The sequence below is a fragment of the Apiospora aurea genome (assembly GCF_038362705.1).
Source record: "Apiospora aurea strain CBS 24483 chromosome Unknown utg000004l_segment0_segment0, whole genome shotgun sequence".
In the NCBI taxonomy this organism is placed as follows: domain Eukaryota; kingdom Fungi; phylum Ascomycota; class Sordariomycetes; order Amphisphaeriales; family Apiosporaceae; genus Apiospora; species Apiospora aurea.
The window spans coordinates 546119-568384 of record NW_027117391.1 but is presented as its reverse complement, the minus strand read 5'-3'; the positions used below and the strand labels follow the sequence as shown (position 1 = coordinate 568384).

The 22266-nt window shown below is 56.6% G+C and overlaps 9 protein-coding genes across 9 annotated transcripts; 5 read left to right on the top strand and 4 right to left on the bottom strand.

Moving 5' to 3' along the window:
• Nucleotides 1-771: 771 nt before the first annotated feature.
• PG986_004997 (Lactose permease) lies at nt 772-2367 on the top strand (the record flags this gene model as incomplete). The annotated part of the gene is made up of 1 exon (XM_066841219.1): nt 772-2367. The coding sequence occupies one exon, from the start codon at nt 772-774 to the stop codon at nt 2365-2367; it is 1596 nt and encodes a 531-aa protein (XP_066701081.1).
• A 404-nt stretch (nt 2368-2771) lies between these two features.
• PG986_004996 (pantoate-beta-alanine ligase) lies at nt 2772-3992 on the top strand (the record flags this gene model as incomplete). Its single annotated transcript, XM_066841218.1, has 1 exon — nt 2772-3992. One exon carries the CDS (start codon nt 2772-2774, stop codon nt 3990-3992), a length of 1221 nt encoding a protein of 406 aa, XP_066701080.1.
• An 833-nt stretch (nt 3993-4825) lies between these two features.
• PG986_004995 (uncharacterized protein) lies at nt 4826-5560 on the bottom strand (the record flags this gene model as incomplete). The annotated part of the gene is made up of 1 exon (XM_066841217.1): nt 4826-5560. The coding sequence occupies one exon, from the start codon at nt 5558-5560 to the stop codon at nt 4826-4828; it is 735 nt and encodes a 244-aa protein (XP_066701079.1).
• Nucleotides 5561-5589: 29 nt separating this feature from the next.
• Nucleotides 5590-6790, bottom strand: PG986_004994 (uncharacterized protein; the record flags this gene model as incomplete). The annotated part of the gene is made up of 5 exons (XM_066841216.1): nt 5590-6294; nt 6354-6382; nt 6446-6502; nt 6553-6589; nt 6650-6790. The coding sequence occupies 5 exons, from the start codon at nt 6788-6790 to the stop codon at nt 5590-5592; spliced, it is 969 nt and encodes a 322-aa protein (XP_066701078.1).
• A 4581-nt stretch (nt 6791-11371) lies between these two features.
• On the top strand, nt 11372-13226 carry PG986_004993 (uncharacterized protein; the record flags this gene model as incomplete). The annotated part of the gene is made up of 4 exons (XM_066841215.1): nt 11372-11514; nt 11594-11750; nt 11832-12885; nt 12952-13226. The coding sequence occupies 4 exons, from the start codon at nt 11372-11374 to the stop codon at nt 13224-13226; spliced, it is 1629 nt and encodes a 542-aa protein (XP_066701077.1).
• Nucleotides 13227-13846: 620 nt separating this feature from the next.
• Nucleotides 13847-15445, top strand: PG986_004992 (uncharacterized protein; the record flags this gene model as incomplete). The annotated part of the gene is made up of 3 exons (XM_066841214.1): nt 13847-15030; nt 15102-15258; nt 15293-15445. The coding sequence occupies 3 exons, from the start codon at nt 13847-13849 to the stop codon at nt 15443-15445; spliced, it is 1494 nt and encodes a 497-aa protein (XP_066701076.1).
• Nucleotides 15446-17703: 2258 nt separating this feature from the next.
• PG986_004991 (uncharacterized protein) lies at nt 17704-18584 on the top strand (the record flags this gene model as incomplete). Its single annotated transcript, XM_066841213.1, has 2 exons — nt 17704-18288; nt 18336-18584. The coding sequence occupies 2 exons, from the start codon at nt 17704-17706 to the stop codon at nt 18582-18584; spliced, it is 834 nt and encodes a 277-aa protein (XP_066701075.1).
• Nucleotides 18585-19668: 1084 nt separating this feature from the next.
• On the bottom strand, nt 19669-21183 carry PG986_004990 (histone acetyltransferase esa-1; the record flags this gene model as incomplete). The annotated part of the gene is made up of 1 exon (XM_066841212.1): nt 19669-21183. One exon carries the CDS (start codon nt 21181-21183, stop codon nt 19669-19671), a length of 1515 nt encoding a protein of 504 aa, XP_066701074.1.
• Nucleotides 21184-21655: 472 nt separating this feature from the next.
• On the bottom strand, nt 21656-22266 carry PG986_004989 (uncharacterized protein; the record flags this gene model as incomplete). The annotated part of the gene is made up of 3 exons (XM_066841211.1): nt 21656-21691; nt 21770-22071; nt 22125-22266. The coding sequence occupies 3 exons, from the start codon at nt 22264-22266 to the stop codon at nt 21656-21658; spliced, it is 480 nt and encodes a 159-aa protein (XP_066701073.1).

The following is a 22266-nucleotide window of genomic DNA, read 5'->3' as shown; positions in this document are numbered from 1 at the left end:
TAAATGCCGACTGAACCCCACGAGACCATTGTAGACATACTGCATGGTCAGGCAGGGAAATCCCTTCGTCCCCAATGCTTCAGTCCATTTGATTATGTAGCTCAGGTGGTAGCTGGGAGGAGATTGCCTTTTTCCCATATGAACTACGGCCATTGCAGCCGAGACCCTTTTAATGCCAGCCCCATCCCGAGCTTCTGGCTCAAACTCTCTTTTCAGCTGAACACGATGCCACGATCAACAATCAACCCAGCACTTCGGGAACACCCTACTGGTTCCCCAACCCGTGCTCGTCGGAAGAAATGACCGGGCTTTACCGACCAGCTGCCCGCGTTATCTCGGGGCAAGCGACGGATCCAGTATCCTGTCTCCGCTTCCCCAGATTGATAGGTGCGGTGGAAATGCAGGGGATCCCGGAGGCGTCCAGACTGTCCAGCATCCAGTTCGCGGTGCGCCCTCGTGATACGGATTCCCCACTGATAATGCCATGATTGCGGCTGGAAGCGACATGTCGTTCGATCAGAAGCCGAAGGGAAGAACAATATGTGAGGGGGTTCAATCTAAGACCGCACTGCATACCCTGCCAGGAATACTAACCTATCTCTGGATGCCGTTCCAGCCCTTCGGGACGATTGCCAACACCTACTACTCTGTCGTATTTAATGAGTTCGGCTCCTTGAGGACTACGGCATAGTTCGACTAGTCCACAACCTCGCGATCGCTCAAACCAACTCTCCCGACCTCCAACAACTCAGCAAGTAGCTGTAAGTCGCCATGGAGAACGCCGGCGTCCCCCTGACGGTGGATGCCGCCGTCAAAGGCCAGAAGACAGGAGTCTTCGCCTGGATGTCCAACGCCGGCATCGTCAAGCTCAACGCGATCCTGCTACTTTCCCTGATCTCGTCCTACGCGACTGGTTTTGATGGGTCCATGATGAACGGGCTGCAGTCGCTCGACAGCTGGAAGGCCTCCTTCAACCACCCCGAGGCCGATGACCTGGCCCTCCTGAACGCGATCCAGAGCGTGGGCCAGCTCGTCGCCCTGCCCTTCTGCGCCTACATCTGCGACCGCTTCGGCCGGAAGCCCGCGCTTCTCATCAGCGCGGCCATCATGCTGGTCGGAGTTGCCCTTCAGGGTGGCGCGCAGAACACCGGCATGTTCATCGCGGCGCGTGGCATCATCGGCCTCGGCCTCGCACTCAACATCACCGCGGCGCCCCTCCTAATCATGGAGCTCGCCTACCCAGCCCAGCGCGCGCCGCTCGTGTCCATCTACAACAGCCTCTGGGGCGTCGGCGCCCTCGTCGCGGCCTGGGCGACCTACGGCACCTTCCGGATCGAGTCGAGCTGGGCCTGGCGGATCCCGTCGCTGCTGCAAGCCTTCTCGAGCGTGCTGCAGCTGGCCCTCTGCTCCCTGATCGAGGAGTCCCCGCGCTGGCTCATCTCCAAGGAGCGCAACGCCGAGGCCGAGCGGCTCCTCGTCAAGTACCACGCCGACGGCGACGCGGCGCACCCGCTCGTCCCGCTCGAGATGGCCGAGATCCGGACCGCGCTGCGGCTCGAGAACGAGGCGCTGGCGTCGACGTCGTACCTGTCGTTCTTCAAGACGGCGGGCAACCGCCGGCGGTTCTTTATTATTTTGGCTGTGGGCTTCTTCTCGCAGTGGAGCGGCAACGGGCTGATTTCGTACTACCTCACGCTCATCCTGAACTCGATTGGCTACAAGGACCAGGAGACGCAGACGCTGATTAATGGGCTGCTTACGCTCTGGGGCACGGCCTGGAGTCTGGCGTTCTCGTTGATTGTGAACCGGTTTGGCCGGCGCACGTTGTTCCTCGCGTCGACCATCGGCAGTCTTCTGGTCTACATCGTCTGGACCGCGCTCGAGGCGACGTACGAGAAGGCCGTGGATGTCGCGGGCGATGGCGAGGGCGGGCCTGACGGCGTGGCGAAGGGGGTGCTGGCCATGATTTTCCTGTTCAACTTCGTCTTCACGCTGGGCTGGGGCGTGCTGCAGGTGACGTACGTGGTGGAGATCCTGCCGTTCAACCTGCGCGCTCGGGGGCTGGCGCTGTATAATCTATTCGTGGCGCTCGCCCTCATCTTCAACCAGTACGCGAATCCCATCGGCGTCACCAACTCCGGGTGGAAGTACTACATCACGTACGACGTCTGGCTCGCGTTCGAGACCCTGGTCGTGTACTTCCTGTTCGTCGAGACCGGGAAGCTCAGTCTGGAGGAGACAGCTGCCGTTCTAGACGGAGAAGATAGGGAGCGCAGGCTCGAGGAGGAGGTCATCCGGAATACCGAGAAGACGCTTGGGCTCACGACGGTAGAGACTCACCATAGTGGGAAGGAGCATGGGCAGTAGCCGGGCACTGTACAGCGTAGTCATTGCCGCGGATGGATTTACCCAATGATATATTTCCAAATGAGTTAATAGATACTGACATCTTCACACGTGTTCACCCATCTTGGACATCTCCTCAATAGCTTAAGCTTGTTACCTTCTTTGGGAAGTGATGCCAGGTCGAGTTGGAACTTGGATCTTGACGGGGAAGGCCCGTGCGCAACACCGTCTTATGCCACAGCTCAACTCCACGGAAAGCGACCCTCTCAATCGGACCTAGAATTTCGCAGCAGAAATCATCACAGGCTGGCTTCATAATCAGTCCATTGAGTCACCGCCATGGCGCTGATGTGTTCTCTGACCTCTTCAACATCATCTCTCGTTCCCTGAATACCATTCTCTGCCACCTTAGATCATTTCCCACCATGTTTGCGCCCATAATCCGCAGGGCCGCGAGCTCGCCTGCCACTACCATCTTTACCGCCGCCCCCACGATAAGGATGATGCCCCGGTGTCAAAGCAGCAGCCAACAACTGTCCATGACGACGCCCCCGATCCCGATCCGAACCATGGCCTCCACCCGCAGCAGCAGCAGCAGCCCGAAACTCTCCTCCCGCGAAACCATCCCCTCGACCCGGATCCGCGTCCTGCGCTCCGTCGACTCGGTCCGCGCCTGGCGCAAGCCGCACACCGTGGACCAGCGCATCGTGGGCCTGGTCCCGACCATGGGCGCCCTGCACGAGGGCCACCTATCCCTAATCCGCGCCGCCGCGCGCGAAGCCCACGAGGTCGTCGTCAGCATCTACGTCAACCCGGCCCAGTTCGGCCTCCACGAGGACCTCGACTCGTACCCCAAGACCTGGCAGACCGACTGCGCGGCCCTCGCCCAGCTCGATCGCGAGCTCGCGGACGATGGCGGCAACCTCGGGCGGATTAGTGCGGTGTTTGCGCCGACGACGGGCGATATGTACCCCTCGGGCTTTCCGGGGCAGGCGGTCGATTCGAAGGGGAGTTTTGTGAATATTACGCCCGTGGGGGAGGTGCTCGAGGGGGCGAGCCGGCCGACCTTCTTTAGGGGGGTCGCTACCGTCTGCATGAAGCTGTTCAATGTGGTGCAGCCCGACCGTGTATACTTTGGCCAGAAGGACGTGCAGCAGACCGTGGTTATTCAGAAGATGGTCCGCGACTTCCTCATGCCCATCGACGTCCAGATCGGCCCGACCACGCGCGAGGCCGACGGCCTGGCCCTGAGCTCCCGCAACGTCTACCTCGGCGAGCGACGCCGCGGGGTCGCGACTGTGTTCCGGCGCGCGTTGGAGGCGGCGGAGAAGCAGTACCTTGCCGCTGGAGTACTAGAACGCGAGACCATTCTCGGCGCGGCGCAGAAGGTCACGGCCGACACGCTCGCCGCGCAGATGGCCCTGGCGCCGGAGAAGAGGGTGACGTACGAGGTGGACTACATATCGCTCTCGGACCCGGAGACGATGGAGGAGCTCACGGAGATCGATCCCAAGAAGGGCGGCATTTTGAGTGGTGCCGTCAAGATGCTGCCGGTCGAGGCGCCGCAGCCGGACGAGGATCTGGGACATAGTGGAGGGCCTGCTGTGCGACTGATCGACAACATCATCTTGAAGCCTTCTGCATAAAAAGCCAGACTAGCGGAACTATAGACTATCATCACTGCGAATACCCCTTTTTGACGAAAAGCAATCTGGTGTCGCTACGACCCATAGATTGGCGGCTTCTAATAGACTCAATACAAGCAATCTAAAGCCATTTCTCTCAAGGTTGCTTGAAAGCAAGCATGAGGAAGACCAGTCATCACAGAGACAGTCGAAGACTTGCGCAGCAATTGTGTAAGGAATGTTATATATATTCGCCCCCCTCGGCCCAGATCTGGTATAATGTACATGCCATGAATGATTAATGGAAGACAATGGTATCTAATACAAAGAAGCCGCGCTCGATTAGAGTGCCTTCCCAAAGGAGTGTGGTGATGATGACTGCTCTGAAAAAAAAAGGAGTGTAATGCACGCACTCGGCAAGTCTTACTTGAACCAACCCCAACACCAAGAATGAAAGCAAGCAACGCCGTATATGTCAATCTTCTTCGTCTCCGTCCATCCATCCGTCCGTTCGCCTTGATTTTGCTTCGTACACCACACCGTATGCATACACACACTCAAACAACTAGCCAGCCAGCCAGCCAGTCGACCAATCACCCTGTCAACCCTGACTGACTGCCCTAGAAACCATGGCTATCTGGCCACGCACTCCCCCTCGTACTCAGGCGCCGCGAAGAGCGATCTCCGCCGCCACCGCCACCACCACTCCGACTCCCGTTCGCCAAGAACCAAGAGGACCTCCGACTATGGTTCCCGCTCCCGGCCCCGTGCCCGCTGCCGCTGCCGCCCCCAAGGTGCCGCGAGGAGCGCTTCTTGTCGAGGTAGAGGCGCAGGTCGGGCACCGACCACGCGAGTCAGTCGTGCATGCTCAGCCAGCTCGTCTCGAGCGGGCCGCCCTTGGCGAACATGTTGGCCACGGCCGTCCGGGTGGTCATGGTCACGGTCGTCGACTTGCTGTCGCTGCGGCCGAGCGAGGTGGCGGCCAGGCTGCCGGACAGGGCCCCCTTGCGCGAGGGCGGCAGCGGGAAGAGGTGCGCCATGGTCTCGACGTCGGTGCCCTGGCGGAGCAGGCGGGCGCGCTCGCGGGCGGCGTAGTAGTTGTCGGAGAAGGGCTCGTCGCTGCGGCGGTCGTCGGCGGGCTCGGTGGAGGAGAGGCTGGAGATGGAGGCGTTGTCGGCGTCGGGGTAGAGGTTCCGGCTGCGGTAGAGTTGGGTGGTGGCGTTGATGTCGTTGGTGAGGGCGGCGTTGGGATCGAGGGTTCGGCTGTGGCGGTTGTACTGGTCGCGGCGCTGGGCCGAGGCGTGCGAGGAGGAGGACGGCGGTTGCGTCAGCGGCGGCGTTTGGAGCGTCAGGGGCGGGAAGGTCAGGGGGTCGTTGAGCTGCCACGCCGCGGGCACGGAAGAATTGACGGCCGTCGTGGCGTACGAGGAGACGGTGTTCTGGTTGTAGCCCATGCGGGTCGTGGCGGCGGCGGCGGCCTGGGAGTAGGGCTGCTGCGAGGTGCGCCCCGTCGTGCCGAAGGTGCGGCGGCGGTGGTGGTGGCGGCTGTTGCTGCTTCCGCTGCCGCCTTCGTCGTCGCGCATGCTCATGGCGCTCCGCGTCGAGGGCGGGTGCTGGTTCAGGCCCGAGGGCGGCGAGGGGGGACCGTCGAGGAGCTGCCGCTCGCGCTGCTCGAGTGGCCGTAGCCGTAGAGGCGGCGGGCGCCGCGGCCGTTGCCGCCGCGGAGGCGCGACGAGGTGCGGAGGAAGCGCGAGGTGAGGCGCAGGTACAAGGGGCCCAGCGTGGGGAGGCTGATGCAGAGGAGGCCGAGGAGGACCTCGAAGACGCAGAGGAAGACGTTGGTGGAGAGGGCGCCGCCGGTCGGGTTGTGGCTCGGGTTGTCCCTGTTGCCGTCGTTATTGAGCACGGTGGTGAGGCGAACGCAGCTGGCGATGACGACGGCCAGGCCGAGGGCGAAGCAGGCCATCAGGCCGATCTTCTCGGGCCCGCGCATCTTGAGGCTCCAGACGATGTACATGGGCAGCAGCATGATGACGAGGTCGAGCAGCACGTTGGTGACGATGAGCATGGCGTACATGGCCGGCTGGCTGCCGCAGGCGCCGCCGGGGATGGTCGGAGCCCAGCGGAAGGGCAGGGGGTGGCAGATGAAGGCGAGGGCGAGCGAGAAGGCGACGGCCCAGGCGGCGACGACGCCGAGGAGGGCCTGGACCGCCCGGCGCGGGCCGCCGGGGGCCCGGCCGAAGACGCGCAGGTAGAAGAGGAGGACGCTGGTTTGGGTGAGGGCCAGGGCGTGGACGTAGAGCATGTCGAAGCCGAAGAGGATCTGGAGGGTGTGTTAGTTGCTGGACATGTAAGACGGATCAACAGGGAGTTGGTTCTTACCTTCAGGATGAGATTTGAATTTGTGATAACTAGAGTGCGCAGGTGTTATTAGCATGATTGGTATCCGGGAGAAACCTGAAACGTGTACTCACGCTGCTCATAGTCTGGCGAGAATGGTATCGCATCGTAGCCCATGCCAATTGTGGCGACTATAAGTAGGTTAGTCTCGTCACTTCTGGCAAGATGGGGACCGACTTACAGAAACCTTGTAGTCCTAGGCATAGGATACCCAAAATCTAGTATCACTGTTAGAAAATCGTCTGATTTCAGAGAGGACGGGGTGAAAAGAGACACACTGTAGCAACGACGGCCAATCCATCGTCAAGCCCGAGCCCGACGCCTCGTACTCGCGTCCATATCCGCATCCCCACGACGATTGAGACTAAGAATAAGATGGTGCAGTTGATGGCCAGAGGCGCCTTGACCTGTGGCGCCATGGCGAGGGGGTGACGGCTTGCGAAGCCATGGCGACGAATATGATGATGATGGTAGCGGTGAGAAGGAGGGCCCAGCGACAGCGACTACCAATTCCCCCAAGCGGCTCCGTCTTGAAAGAGTGTAAGATATTAGAAGAGTAAGAGTGTGGGTTGGTATTATAAGAAAGCAAGGTAGTGCGGAGAGGGCAGCAGCAAAGCAGAAAACCAATATTAAGGAGTGTGTTAAGGAGAGAACCGGTAAAGACCCCTAAACGAGTGTATGCTACCAGTGACTGGTCTGGTCGTGATGGCCTGGAAGGAGATGTGATTAGAGTAGACGGGGACTGTGCCTTTCTTCTATAGGCAGTCCAGGACGATATCAGTGTACCCTTGTCGCCTCACAGACAGGTAGGAGGAGGTCTATTCCGGAGCGCGGGTAACGCACAGGCTCGGGACAGAGGACGTGAATCTCCAGCGCGACGACGATCTCGCGGTAGTGTTACGGGTAGGCGACGGGTCCGTCTCATAACAATCACACGAGAACATAGGGACTCGATGCAGGGAGCAAATAGTCAGGGTGGGAAAGTCTCAAAGGGGCCCCGTCGAATCGATGATGGCGGCTGTCGAGCCAAGTGTCTGTGTGCCGGGATAGGCGATCAGAGTAATCAAACCGTTGCGTATACACAGACGGTGCCAGAGGAGTTGGCATCTGGCAGGTATAGGGGACTCATTCGACTAGAGCAGAAGAGAGGGGGTTGATTAGGTGACGGTCGGCTTGCCGTAAGAAAGATCAACCCCTACGTCCCGGAGATTGAGCCTGAGGAGGTACCGGAAATCTTGATGGTTTAGCCGAACTCACATCAGTTCCAGGCTCTCCTACGCCCCGCAGTATTCCCAGATATCGTCACTCTCGATCATATCCAACCGACCAAACGGCCCTGAACCAGCTCTTCAGCTGAGGTTGTCCAATGAACATAGGCAGACGTAGTCGCTGGGGATTGGCCGTCCTGGCCTCTCCTTCATCTGGTGTGAATATCGACCATTGCTGGTTGTCAGGGTCGAGATGCCGTTCTAGTAGATGGCTGGCTTAACGTCATACCCTCTTCCATCATGCTGCTCTGCTGCTGTTCCATCCTGTCGGGCGTCTTCGAATCCATCTGCAGGCCCTTTAGCATTTGCTCGCGCAGCTGCAGGTCTGACCAGCATTAAAGCATGTCCTTCTTTCTTTTCTTTTCTTTTCTTTTTTTCCTCCTTCGGCCGCCTCTCCTTCGACTTCTCTTTTCTTTTTCGCTGTTTTCCCAGCAGCCCACATGGCTCAGAAACAGGTGTATCAACATCACGATTGCAGCAATGCCGGCCTGCCAGCCTGCCATCCTCTTGCTAGTCATCAATCATGTTTGATGATCACCTGATGATCAGCCCCCATCATGACATCCCCCGTTGCTTTTCCATGCAGGTCCTACATGACAGTCCTGCCACACTACTGCGAACGGTGGATGCTTCTGCAGCCCGACTGGAGCCGCCTAATCCACCTTGCAATGAGGCCATCCTGAGAGCAATGTCGACGGTGTCAAAGCGTGCCAGCATCAGTATTCTTAAGCTTAAAGGTGCCGGTACGGCATCATCCGTGGGTAAACAAGCACTCGTGCTCTCTCTTCACCAGAGGCTGAGCGTAGTGAGACACAACATAGCAGCCTGTCGATCTTTCCATCGGCCACTTCGTAGACCAAGATGACAGAACCTTCAACTACCATTACTACTACGCATCATATTCTCGCGGAGAGATAGGTTGATGTAAGCAAGTCATGCAAGGAAAACCCAATGTGGCATACGATTCGACCAGGGTGCGGCATATAGACAACCCGCGAGAATGCCAACAGAGCCGATCATGCAGCATGCCGCCGCAAAAGCACATATGCTGTCAAAACGCACATCAAATGCGCCTCGGCTTGGTAACCGGGCCATCGACCATGATTGGTAGATCCCCTGGAAGTGGGCTTCCTTCAGACCAATTTCGATCGGGGACTCTAGAAGGCGTGGTGTCTTAGTCAGACAACCCAAAGGCCAGTCTCATACATCCAATTCCTCCTTGGCTCAGAGAAGAGACTTATTGAACTCTTTAATGAGTCCTCAGTGCCCATCAACATCATCAATTGAGTGAAGTGGGAGAGCGAATTGCCCCGCCTACTACCTGTGGTCTTGCTGCTACAGGACAACATCCTCCCATAGGCAAGTAAACAAGGACTCTTAAGAGCGCGACCACGTTTTTTTCTCTGCTGGATCACAGGAACACAAGAGATCCAAGGTGGTTAGATATCTACTGCTACCGGAAGTAAGAAGCCCTTTTCCTAATCCTGGGTAAGAGGTGCGAAGACAGCCACTTGCAGTCAATGGTATCCGGCTCGCAGACTGATACTTACCATAACCGTTTCTAATCTCTTTAAGGATCTTACGTCTCATAGCAGATGAAATAGAGATTGGAAATGTCCGTGATCTTGATGGTCCCTTACTTCCCGTGGTCGAATGACGAAGGCTTTCGGTGTACTGCCAGCCTGTACACTTCGGGGGGGGGTTCCCCCAATCATCGAAAGCATGCCCCAAGAATGGTTCTCACAATACCAAGAACATGGAGATGATACCGTACGCCGCCAAGCTCTATGGCCATCTTGGAGTGATGGGCGCCGTCCTGTTGAGCTATAATGTTGCTGTAAACCCCTGCTCGATGGCCTTGTTCGTTGAAATGTCACGGTAATTGTAGCTTCAAGTCTCAGCATGGACTCTACAGTCTCCAACGACACCCAGGCACGGATTTCCTCATCTGTGCGTCGTGAGCCCGTGAATACTCTATCTCAAATATCTCTAAAGATATTAATAGCAGAACGCCCACAATGAACGTATCCGGTCAACCCTTCCCATCATTCTCCATATTGTAGTCGCGTCCCCTATTCTCGTCCCCGACTCCGACCTTGACCCTGAGAAACTCATAGATCCAAGCGAATTCCACAAGTTTATTAGGTGTAGAAGAAGGCGCTCATGTGGCTGATGAAGGAAAGAAATGCCACTCGCTACCGGCCGCTGTCCCACATGGTCAGTCGTCGCTTTCAGCTTAAGAGGAACTCCACTGTGATAGTCCTTGGTTATGATTGAGGGTATCCCCAGGACATTGGCAATGCCATTGAGCGCCTTCTTTGGTCGTTCGATACAGTGGTGGTCACCTGTTCAACTTTGTCGGCTTGGCTATTCCAGAGAGACGGGATGGGAACGTTATGGCAACGATGACCGAAGGCGCGTGATGCCGATTGCCCGGTTGTGGTACCATTTTGCATCAAGCCGAAGATGGTGAGCCAAAAGCATAAAGGTCCTGGCCTTTGGAAAACTGAATTTCGGACAAGTCGTGAATAGACTCGATTGGGGCTGGCGGGCAGCTGCATAAGGCTTCAAGAATGGGTTTGAGGATAATGCCAATGAAGCAACACCGCCACAAAGTTGCGGAAGGCCGCCAAGGTGGGACGACTTCCAACATTTCCCGGACGTTTTAGCTTGATCGCACAAGGCTTGTTCGAACCGACTTGATTAGTTCGTCCCACCGAATAGGCATTCTACAGACGTTGGTCATTAGGCTCGAGTTGAATGCATTTCACTCGGTTCATCCAGTCAGCATCGACTTGCCGATTATTCAGAGCGACGTTGTTACGGCGTAGGCATTCGAATGGGTTGCCAGCAATCTCCCCGGCTATCGGCAACGAAGCTGGCCCCGTGAGCCGGGTCACGGTCGGACATTGTACCAATTGGCTTTCTCTACCTTTTGACACCGTAGCTTCGCATATGCCAAGGCCCGCCGTGTGTGTGAGAGAGCCGTAGTCGAGACGGGTGTTTACCGCAGAACAAGAAGAAGGGTATCGTCGAAGGTGGACAGAAGCCGAGCGGAAAAGACCATCCCTGAGGAAGATCATCAGTTGACCGGTTGGGCAGTGGGGGGTGACCTGTTTCGAGATGGGAGATTGTGCGACGTACCCCGGAATTGCCCATCTAGCCTGCTGGGTCTAGGGGTCGCAGAAGGGCGAGGCTTAATTCCAGGACCGCTGTAGTGGGAGGTAGCAATCAAGCACGCCAGAATCAAGCTTCAATTGACTCTCCAGCAGGCCCAACCTAAAATCCCCCCTGCAAAGGGGTTCCCTGTCCTGTCCGAGTGTGTGCTCATTGCAGAAACTCGGTGGATCTGGCGCCGTGCATTTGCCATTTAGAGGTGCAGCTCAGTGGATTACAGTGCAGCAGTGCACCGCAGAGCAGCAGCGAGCAGGGAAGCCCAGCAAAGCAAGCAGGCGGGGGAAAGGAGAGAACAGCGGGCGGGCTGACCCTGGCCGACGATGACAGCACCAAAAAGTGACTTCGAGGGATTCCCAATTCCCCGTTGGTAACCTCCATCCTATACGAACTCGACTTCCACTATAAACCTGTGCTTTCCCACCACACTGTCGCGTGCTCTTGGCCGGCCTCGAACTGTTTTCCAATGACCATCCTCTGCTGAAAGATACTACCACGTGAGCTTTCCGAGCTCAAGAAACGACCAAAAACGAACGCCGCGCTTCCAGAGACGACATCATGACTTGGTCGCTTCGCTCGCTGGCACCTCTGGCTCTGGCCTGCTTATTGTCGGACCAAACCGCCGCCCAACAGCAGCCATTGACCGACTTCGACCCCAACGAAGCTTGTCCCGACTACAAATCATACTCGAGCTATCCGCAGTACGTTTGCCCCTCTTCTTGGCCCTTTCCTGCCTCGAGCTGCAGCGGTTGCTAACAATGCTCTTCCTCTGTCGCATAGCCGGCCCCTAAGCGAAGGCCCTCTCGCTCTGCCTTTCCAGCGGCCCCATCCACGATGCCGAACTTTCCACTCCGATGCCATTGAGAAGGTGATAGAGGACGTCACTTCGCGCATGCGAGACCCAGACCTGGCGCGCTTGTTCGAGAACGCCTTTCCGGTTAGTTAAGTCGCGGCAGACACTGCCACCACAAGAGGAAGAGGTCTACGGGACCTATGCTGATATTCACCCCAATCACAGTCAACAACGGACACGACAGTCAAATTCCATACGACAGGAACAGACGGCAAGAAAAAGAAGAAGAAGCCCAACACATACTCGCCGTCCGATTCCGGCAAATGGGACGGCCCGCAATCCTTCATCATCACAGGGGACATCATTGCGGAATGGCTGCGAGATTCGACGAACCAGCTGTCGCCGTACCAGCCATTGGCCAAGAAAGACCCGGCCGTCTACCAACTTATCCTAGGCGCAATCAACACGCAGTCCGAGTTCGTTATCGAGTCGCCCTACTGCAACGCCTTCCAGCCGCCGCCCATAAGCGGGTTGCCCGTCAGCCATAACGGACAAGACGATAATGTCCACCCTGCCTACGAGCCCTCGGCCGTCTTCGAGTGCAAGTACGAGCTGGATTCCCTCGCCCACTTCCTGGCCCTGAGCAACGACTTCAACGACCACACCGGCTCGCGCGACTACCTGACGACGCGCTGGTTCCTCGCTCTCGAGACGGTCTTCACTGTGCTCGAGCAGCAGTCGCGCCCTACCTTCGACGAGACGGGCCGATTTGAGAGAAACGAGTACACCTTCAGCCGCAACACAAACACGGGCACCGAGACCCTGAATCTGAACGGCGTCGGCAACCCGCTCAACAACGGCACGGGCCTGGTCCGGTCCGCGTTCCGGCCCAGCGATGACGCGACGACGCTGGGCTTCTTCATCCCCGCCAACGCCATGATGGCGGTCGAGCTGAAGCGGGCGGCCGCCATTCTGAAGGAGGCGGGCGAGTCTACCTGGGCGCGGCGCGCCGACAAGTGGAGCCAGACCATTTCCGACGGCGTCTGGGAGCACGGCGTCGTGCACCACAAGAAGTTTGGCGACGTTTTCGCGTACGAGGTTGACGGCTATGGCTCTGCTCTGTTCATGGACGACGCCAACTACCCGTCGTTGCTGGCGCTGCCCCTGATGGGCTTCTTGAAGGCCGACGACCCGGTTTACCAGAACACCCGGAAGATGTTGCTGGCTAAGGAGTCGAACCCCTATTTCCTTTCGGGTCGCGAGTTTCACGGTATTGGGGGTAAGCTTTTACCTTTTTTCTTCTCTACTTCTGAAAAACTATCATATGCTAATGATCTGTCACTAGGCCCTCACATCGGTCTGTCGAACGCGTGGCCCATGAGCTTGCTGGTCCAAGCCCAGACATCCAGCGACGACGCTGAGATCAAAGAGTGCCTGGGCCTCGTGCTCAAGGCGAGCAAGCTGGGGCTAATCCACGAGAGCGTGGATGTCAACATGGTCAGCTCGTACACGCGAAGCTGGTTCGCGTGGGCCAACGGCGTCTTCGCCGAGACCATCTTGGACATTGCGAAGCGGAAACCGCATTTGATTTTTAAGAACGATAAGCCTTATGAGATTTGATTTGGCAGAAGAATCGAAGAACAGGATTAAGACGATAAGAAGAGAGACGGTACCCCCAATAGATATGGGCAACTTGGTACATGAGTGCGTGTGTAGCATCATTAGAGGGGAAGCATTGGCAGGGTCGTTTTTTGGGTGCATCATTATTATACCCCGTTATAGCGCTCTTTTAGGATTTTCAATGGCATGTTTGCTTGTTTGCCTGATCGATATTACTTTGCCCTCTATGATCAGCTAACTGTATGGAACTGGGATGTGTTATCATCTGGGCAACTGAAGTCGTATTCCTGGTTCGGATCCGAGATGATGTACGTACATATATCGCATGCATTCACCCCGGCCAGTCATATGTCACATTGCGTGATGATTGCGACGGCAAGTTGGGGGAATGCATCTCCGCATTCGGCCGCTCCGGATTTCGGTTCCGATCTTGGACGGCGGGGTCCACCTGCTGCTTTAGGTACAAATACACGCAACGACAATCCAACTTCTACCAATCCTATGAAGTGATGTTTAGATGTGGCTTGCGCAGTATATCCAATCACTCACGTTATCCCAAGCTCTCACGCCAACATATAATGGCCCGTCTCAAACCCCGAAGCATCCAGGAGACAGCCATGATGGCATCATCAACAGCAGAAACTCCATCTTCGGAATCATCGGCACCTCAGGCGCAACCCCAGCAACAACAACCCTCTTCCACCCGTACGGTGAACGCCTCGGCCATGGCCTCCGACCCGGGCCACCCCAAGAAGCCCATCAACCTCCTGCGCGGCTGGCCCTCGGCCAGTTTGTTGCCCACCACAGCCCTGAACGCGGCGTCGCAGCGGCTGCTGGGCAACCCCTCCCTCGCGACGCCGGCGCTGCTGTACGGGCCCGACCCGGGCTTCGAGCCCCTGCGCGGCGCCCTGGCCGCCTGGCTCGCCGAGTTCTATGGGACTCCCTCGGATATCGAGCGCGTCGCCGTCAGCGGTGGGGCTAGTCAGAGCGTCGCTTGTATCTTGCAGTCGTTCACGGACCCGGCGTATACGCGCGCGGTCTGGATGGTGGCGCCTTGCTACTTCCTCGCGTGTCCCATCTTCGCAGACGCCGGGTTCGGGTCCCGGATGCGCGCCGTGCCGGAGGACGAGGAGGGGATCGAGCTCGCGGTCCTGGAAGCCGGGTTGCGCAAGTCTGAGGAGGAAGATGCTGCCGCCAAGGATGAGAAGAAGTGCTTCAAGGACCCGGGCCCGCACCGCAAGCTCTACCGCCACGTCATCTACTGCGTCCCGTCCTTCTCGAACCCGTCGGGCAAGACGATGAGCCTGCGCCGGCGGCAGGGCCTGCTGGAGCTGGCGCGCCGGTACGATGCTTTGGTTATCTGTGACGATGTGTACGACATGCTGCAGTGGCGACCTGCCACTACCACTTCTTCCCCCTCCTCTTCGTCTACCGGGGAAGCACCAGACCTAAACAAGGCCCTCCTCCCCCGCCTCACCGACCTCGAACGCCCCCTCGGCCCCTCCCCGCACGACCCGCCCGGCCAGCGCTTCGGCCACGCCGTGTCCAACGGCTCCTTCAGCAAGCTCGCGGGGCCGGGCCTGCGCACGGGCTGGACCGAGTCGGCGCCCGATTTCGCCTACGGCCTCTCCCAGACCGGCTCGACGCGCTCCGGCGGCGCGCCCTCCCAGTTCGCGGCCGCGGTCGTGTACGAGCTCTTGGTGTCGGGCGGGCTGGCGGCCCATGTCCGCGATAAGTTGAGGCCGGCGTACCGGAGGCGGCACGGGTTGGTCGTGGAGAGGGCGCGGGAGGTGTTGGGGCCGCTGTACGGTTTGGGCCAGGGGGCGCGGAGGCGGCGATGGAGGGGATGGTGGTGGGAGGGGACGATGTGGCGAGCACGACGGGCATGGTCCGCAGTCTTGCGGGAAGGGACGATGTGTTTGGGGGGTATTTCGTCTGGTTCCGCCTGCCCGGCGGTCTGAAAGCCGACGAGGTCGCGAAGCGGTGCCAGGCGGAGGAGAACCTGGCCATCGGGACGGGCGGGCTGTTCGCGGTGCAGGGGGGACGCGGACGGGCCGCGGTTCGAGAACGAGGTGCGGCTGTGCTTTGCTTGGGAGGACGAGGCGGACCTCGAGGATGGGGTTGCGAGGTTGGGTAAGGTGGTTTGGAGGATGCTGCATGGGAAGCCGATGGAGGTCGCGGCGGGAGGGGCTGGGAGAGGGCTTGATGAGTTGAAGTAAGCACGTGACGACTGTGATATGAAGAGTATATTTAGCTACGTACGCGCCTCGAGGTGAGGTTCGTGCGAGGAGGCATTTACATAGCTGCCTGTTGGTAGTGGAATCGAACAAGCAGGGCACCTTGATGTAATAGACCGCATACACACACATCATCGATCTGCATAACACGGGTCATGCCTGCAAGCTTCCGTTATGCCTACGCCCTCATGAACACTCGGTGCTGAATATGTATGCCACTGCCGACTGTGCGAGTTTGCTCCACCATGATCCTGGTATCACGGGCCTACCTACGGGCCACCATATCTGCGATGTTGGCAACCCGGAGCAAAGATCCCATGCTTAAGTGCCCGGCAGCCTTGAAGTCAAGCTCTGAGCAACCGATTCCGTATTAATCAGCGTTAGCACTAACCCCGGCGCCAGAATCAGTGGCCGCAAGTCTGATAAACATGGCTCAATTCTTACCTATGAGCGTCGAGTAACAAGCCGCGTACATCGCTTCGTAGAACTCCGATAGGTGATATATCTAGTAGTTCTTGAAAAATACCAAAGCCAGGCTTGACGCTACCTTTCTGGAGCTGGTGGCTATTGGCCACAGTAGGGGGCGTTGGTGGTGTTCCTGTTAGTGCATTAAGCACCAATCCGGGCACTCGAATTAGTGGATCGCAAGTTTGACAAACAAACAAACATGGCTAAGGTCTAACTATATGGATGCAATTAACGGCCATGGATATCTATAAAAGATGTAAGGGATACGTATACTGTACGTGAACATCATCATACAAGGGAGCTATACAGTGGTGTTCATTCGAGAAGCCCCCGCCAAAACGTTCGCAGGCTGTTAATTGCGTTTCTGGGTCATGTAGGAGCTGATGCACAACCGAAGAATTGTGACCGGCGCTCTCGTACTTGATTGCTCATCCGATCCATCCAGATACATGGGTTTTCGGCCGCTCTCCCTCCGTAAGCTAACGTGGACGTAGTCTCGACACACCTAGGGGAGTGCTTGGTACCTTAGATGTATGGTTCGAGTAGCTGCTTCTGCAAACGGCAATCTGGAAGGTTGATAAGTCCACGTAGACTGTTGGTTGGCGCGGCGAATAATGAGATTTGCCAGAGAATTGGACTGTCCCGGAACAAAGGCTGTTGGCTCACACCCGTGCTGTAACATGCCTACGTAGGCACAAAGCCCGAACAACTACAAAGATGATTGCGCTTACAGTATCGAATGACCAACTTTTGAACTGCGCATGTTCTTGGCGTTGCGAATATGGGGAATGCAGCAGGTCGTCAGATGACAGTTTGCCTGATCACGACCTCGGCAGCTAGGGCAAAGGAATAATATGGCAAACGTAACAGCGAAGCTCCTCTAGAATTTCTGCTCAACTGAGCTGGTTTACCGCAGAATTCATGGCCTGCCTTGGGAAAACCTCGAGTTTAGGAAAACAGGAGGCCTTGTCCAGTTTGCAAGCCCAACGACGTCTCAGGTGGACGCGGTGTTCCTAACGGGGCTCATCTGACGAAGCGAGCCAGCCATTTCGAAAGCGATTACAATTCTGTAATGCAAACGAGATGTTCATGTGTTGTTGTGCGAGGCAACGTTTGCCAATGTGATCTGACTCGGGCTTGGGAGCTCATGCGATGCTTCTATGGGTAACACGCAATCCGTTGACGCTTCTAGGCAATCAGAGCAACTCAGAGCGGCTTCAATCTAGGATACTGGGGTTTCGAGGTAAGCTTCATCGCGATACGGAATGTCGAGCAATCAACCCCTTCCGGGCTGGACCTTGCTCGGAAGGACGATGATGGTGGAAGATAACGCAAGAGAGAAAGACATATAAAACTCGACTTGATCCGTTCAGGATATCGATTGAACTCATCAAGCCAAATCATCAACTCTTCTTCATAACCAATAGAGCAATATGCCTTCTTCAAGTCGTCGCCATGGACACCATAAGAAACATCCCAGGGAGGAACAAAACCCGCAACCCATGTAGGAGGAGGAGGAGGAGCCGCAGTACGCGGAAGTGGGAGAGGAAACTTATTGTGTATGCGATCGTTGCTCTCGGCTTGGCTTAGAGTGTTTTGAGTGGGAACCAGAGGTCGATAAGAGATGTTACCAGTGCTAATGCGCAAAAGTCTTTTGCCGCCTCCCATGGGCGACCTTGCGCGGACCATTTCAGCCGCTGACAGATGTTGTTGGCGACGAGGTCGTTGAAGAAAATTTGGAGGAGTTAACTCGGCAGCTAGGACGTCTTACGATGGATGCGTCATTTCTTCCAGAGGAGCAGCATATGGTCGAACCGGATGCCCAACCCGCTCCAGCCGGAGAGGAACCGGACACGAGCGCGGTGGCCTCCTTTCCCAGTGAGCAGGTCGCATATATAAACCCGTTGGTTTTGGTCAGACAGGGCGTCCAGTCCGTTCAAGCCGGAGAGGAGCTGGACACGAGAGCGGGTGGCTCCTTTTCCAACGAGCAGGTCTCACCTACAGGCCCGCCGAACTTGTCTGGCCAGGACACCCTCTTCACTCAGTCCTCGGGGGATCCCTTAATAGGCGCGGAAGCCCCTGAAAACGAAGATCTCCTAACTCGTGCGAGAAAGGCGGCGGAGACCAACCCAAAAGTTGCGAAATACTTCCGGCTTATTTCATTCGATGAGCACGCCGGGGGTCGGTTCCGTAAGCTGTGCGATGCTTGTTTCAACAAGAACCAACTTGAGAAGTGCACAGCTTACTGCAAGACTTGCAAAGATAAAACGAAATGTAAATACCATACATACGACGAAGTCGCAGCGACATACCAGAAAGCAAGGGAGGCTTTGAAGCAACAGGGGCCGCAAAAGAACGTTAAAGCAAGCGGAGATACAAAAAGAGGATATGGACGGATGAGCAGCGCAAGAAGCGCAACCAGCGGGACAGGGAAAACTATAGAAACATTCCGGATGAGCAGAAGGAGAAGCACCTCAAGAAGCAAAGGGATGCATATGCGCGGGGCATGAAGAGAGAGGAGCGAGAGAAGCAAACACAAGGGTCAGAACCAAGTCAGGTTGATTCGCGAGGGGACAACGTATACGACGTCTCGGACGAGGAGAAAGGTAATAAAAAGAGCAGCAAGGGAGGTAAGAAAAAGAAGAAAGATTAGTCTTGAGGTTGTCACGGGTGGAACCCATCCAGAAATGCTCAGAAGGCAGCAGAGATAACACATGGGCAACATGAAGCGAAGCCACGCGAGGACGCTTTCAACCCAGGGAACTTACGCCACGAAATAATTGAATAAGAGGAACAAGCCAATCGATCCAGCGTAAGCAGCTTGGTAAGCTCACCTAAAGATAATCTCGACCTACCCCCAGAGCGGTATCCCCCCTTTTGCTGGTTCAACTCTACTGCGCCTAGAGGCAATCAACCCGAACGCCAAACCATGCCTTTCTTTGACAACCCACTTCACCTATACGGTTTGATAGTTGTCCATGGCTATGTGTATTTCATATCTCATTTTTTTAGCCGTCGGTTCCTTTAATTTGCTCCCGGGGGGGGCTGGTCTTAGTTGCGACACGCGTATATCGATCATGCTACCGTGTCGAATAAAGTCGGGGAAGGACTCTACGGAACAGTCATTACCAATACTCAGAGCAGAGTGACTTGGATTTCCTTATTTAGTCACTCACTTGATTACTAGACACTGCAGGTGCAACTTAATACATTTCATTGTCAGAACTTGACTGCCCTGTCTTTCTCCCCTGCTTCTCTCGTGAAGGCTAATCTGCCCATGCTTAACTTTTAACACGAACATTAAGAAGACATAGGTCATAAATGGCCATGGTATTCTCATAGAAGCCTCTCACAAAGATCGAGGTTTATAAGGAGAGGAATAAGTCTTTGTATACTTAGTTGCATCCTTAGTACGGGAGTCGAGCAAGCTGCACCGCCAGCACGGAACCGCTGGGAAGCATGCTCGTAGCATACTGTTGAAAGAACATATATATATGTGTGTACTCGGCGATCGTATTGAATTTGATAATGGCAAAGCTCGCCACATGTTAGGCATTCTTCATTCAATCTACCTAGGGTATCTCTTTTTTCGTTATTAACACGCAAGCGAACGCCCAAGTATGTACTTTATTTACCCAAGCCAAAAATAAACGAACAACCAGAACTCCTTGCTATTCCTCCTTTCATTGCTATCATGACATATATACATTCGAGGCAACGACGGTTCTTGTAGTAGTCTACCAACCCCATGTCCTCGAGGAGGCCGTGAAGACGGGCGGCTTCCACTGGATGCGGTGCGGGTCGATGGAGCGGTTCTGCTTCGCCTTGGCCTTCTCGCGCTGCTGCATCATCTTCTCCGAGATGACGAGCTTGTGCTCGCCCTTGTGGTAGACCTGCATCTTAAGCGCCTGCAGCGTGTGCTCGACGTCCGTCGTCGTCATGGCCAGCTCCGACGAGATGGACTCGATGCTGCACTTCTCGTCGCCGTCGTTGACCCGTAGCAGCAGGTCCAGGATCTGCTCCGACCAGTACTGCCGGTAACTGAGTAAACCCAAATCGGAGAGCGGCTTCTCGGGCGAGCCCAGCTTGCCCTCGACTTTGGACAGCTCGTAGGAGAAGGCGATCAGCAGGCGGCCGAAGCCCTTGCGCTGGTACTGCGGCATGGTCAAGATACAGGCCACGTTGTAGCCCTCGGCGCACTCTTTTTCTTTCGAGAAGTAGCCGACGAAGTGGTGGCCCTTCTCGTCCTTCTGCGTCATGACGTAGAACAAGAACGGGTCGACGTCGTAGTACAGTGTCTTGTGGTCCAGGAACATCTTGGACAGCAGACACAGGTTGCGGCACCAGGTGCGTTGCCGGCGGCCGTCAATCTCGAAGAACGATACGTAATCGTCGCGGTAGATCTCGTTGCCGGGCGGGTGTTGCAGCGTGCACTTGTGTCGGTGTCTCGTGAACGACTTTTGGTCGCCATAGTAGTTCAAGCAGAATTCGCAGATGAAGATGACGTCCTCTTGCGTGAAGGCTTCGGGGTACGGCGAGAAGTACCAAGGGAACAAGTCCCATTTGCCGAACTGCACCTTGGAGATGTTTCGGATGCGCGCCAGCTCGGTCGGATTCTGGGTCATGGAGCCTCCCGTCCGCAGCTTCTCGATCTCGGCCTCTCTGCTGAACTCCTCCTTCTTGACTTCGGGAGCGTTATCGTCGTCGTCGACGTCCATCTCATCGCCGCCGGCGCCGCCATTGGCAGCCGGAGTATCGCCCGCTTTGGAGTCGAGGTCGCGCGGGGTCGAGGGCGCCTTGGACTGGCTCTGCGAATCGACAAACTCGGTCCACGGGTGCGGCGTGACGGCCTCGGAGGTGACGGACTGCTCGCGCTTGCCGGGGCGCTTCTGGGCGACGTTCTTCTTGCCGACGTTTTTTCTAGGGCCGCCGGCGGCGACGGCGCCCTTCTTGGTCTTGCCCTGCTTGGGCTTGTCCTTGTCCGGGTTGGGCCACTCGACGTCCTGGTCGAAGTCGATGCGCTTGACGGGCACCCACTCGTCGAGTCGCTTGTTGAAGTTGTCGAAGTTGCAGTAGAACTGGCGGCCGCTCTTGGTGTCCTTGATGCTCAGGATCTCGGCGCGGCGGGCCTGGCCGTCCTTCTCGACCATGGCGATGCAGCCGACGCGGATCGAGTCGGGCGTCGCCTTGCTCTTCTGTCGCGACCCCTCGGGTCCGACAGCGGCCTCGCCATTCAGAGCACCGGGAGTCATGTTGGTGATGGAGGGGTTTTGTCGCAGTGATGGGGGAATTGATGGATGGTCGAGTTGATGCGGTTTCGATGGAAAAATGATGGATGCTGGTCGCGGAATGAATGCGCGAACTGGAAACTTATCGAAAATTAATTGGATTGATAACGTTTGGCGGGGCAGGTGAGGCAGTTTTGTTACTGGAAGTTACCAGGAACCTCGCTAACTCAGCCCAGCCCAGAGCTGTTAAACGGTACGCAGCTTTTTAGCCTTGCAGCTCTACCAAACCATGAATGTGCACCGCCAAGCAGCCGGGATAGATGCAACAGAGTTCTCAAGGGAGGTTGCCAATGTTCTGTGCAATAAGGATGGCGTTTTCATTAAGCCTAGATCAGATTATCCTTGTCTGTAAAATTCCATGAATTCATGTTTGCTATACCAAGCTCGCCGGAACGCCGTAACCAATGCCTCTGTACCCAACGTAACGAACCAAACCTCATGCGCTGCTGTCCAAGGCAGGATACGAGTGTATCTGGAGTGTTTTGCAGTTAGCTATGCGAATTCCATCATATTCCCAAATAGCGCCGGACGCCTTCTGGATTTGACTCACCTGTTCAGAAAAGGCCACCCATTCCTCAATGCCCCTCACATAGGGGTCGGCGCCGGCGTCCGCCAGCGACTCGTGGCCCCAAACTACGAAGTCGTCGAACTGGGCCTTGCTCTGGAGCGGCGCGATCTCCATGGCGTCGGGCAGCTCCTGCACGTCGGCGTCCTGGTCCATCTCCTCCCTGCGGGGGATCTCGCGCTTCGCGTCCCCCTTTTCGGCGACGGCGCCATAGTAGCCCGCGGGCAGCGGCACCGTCTTGCCGTGCAACTTCCGCCCTCTCAGGTACGCCGTTTTGGTTGAGCCATCTGAAGCATATGTTAGACGGGATGACTCCTAATCTGTAGTCGATACTACATACCTTCGGCAGTTACAGGACTCCAGAAAGACTCTGCCGGGGCGACGTTTCCATCGTGGTGGATGCGACACGGCAAGAGGTTGAGCTGGGCCTTCTTGGGTTCGGCTTTGTCCCCCGCCAGAGTGAGCATAGGTGGTTGCGACAT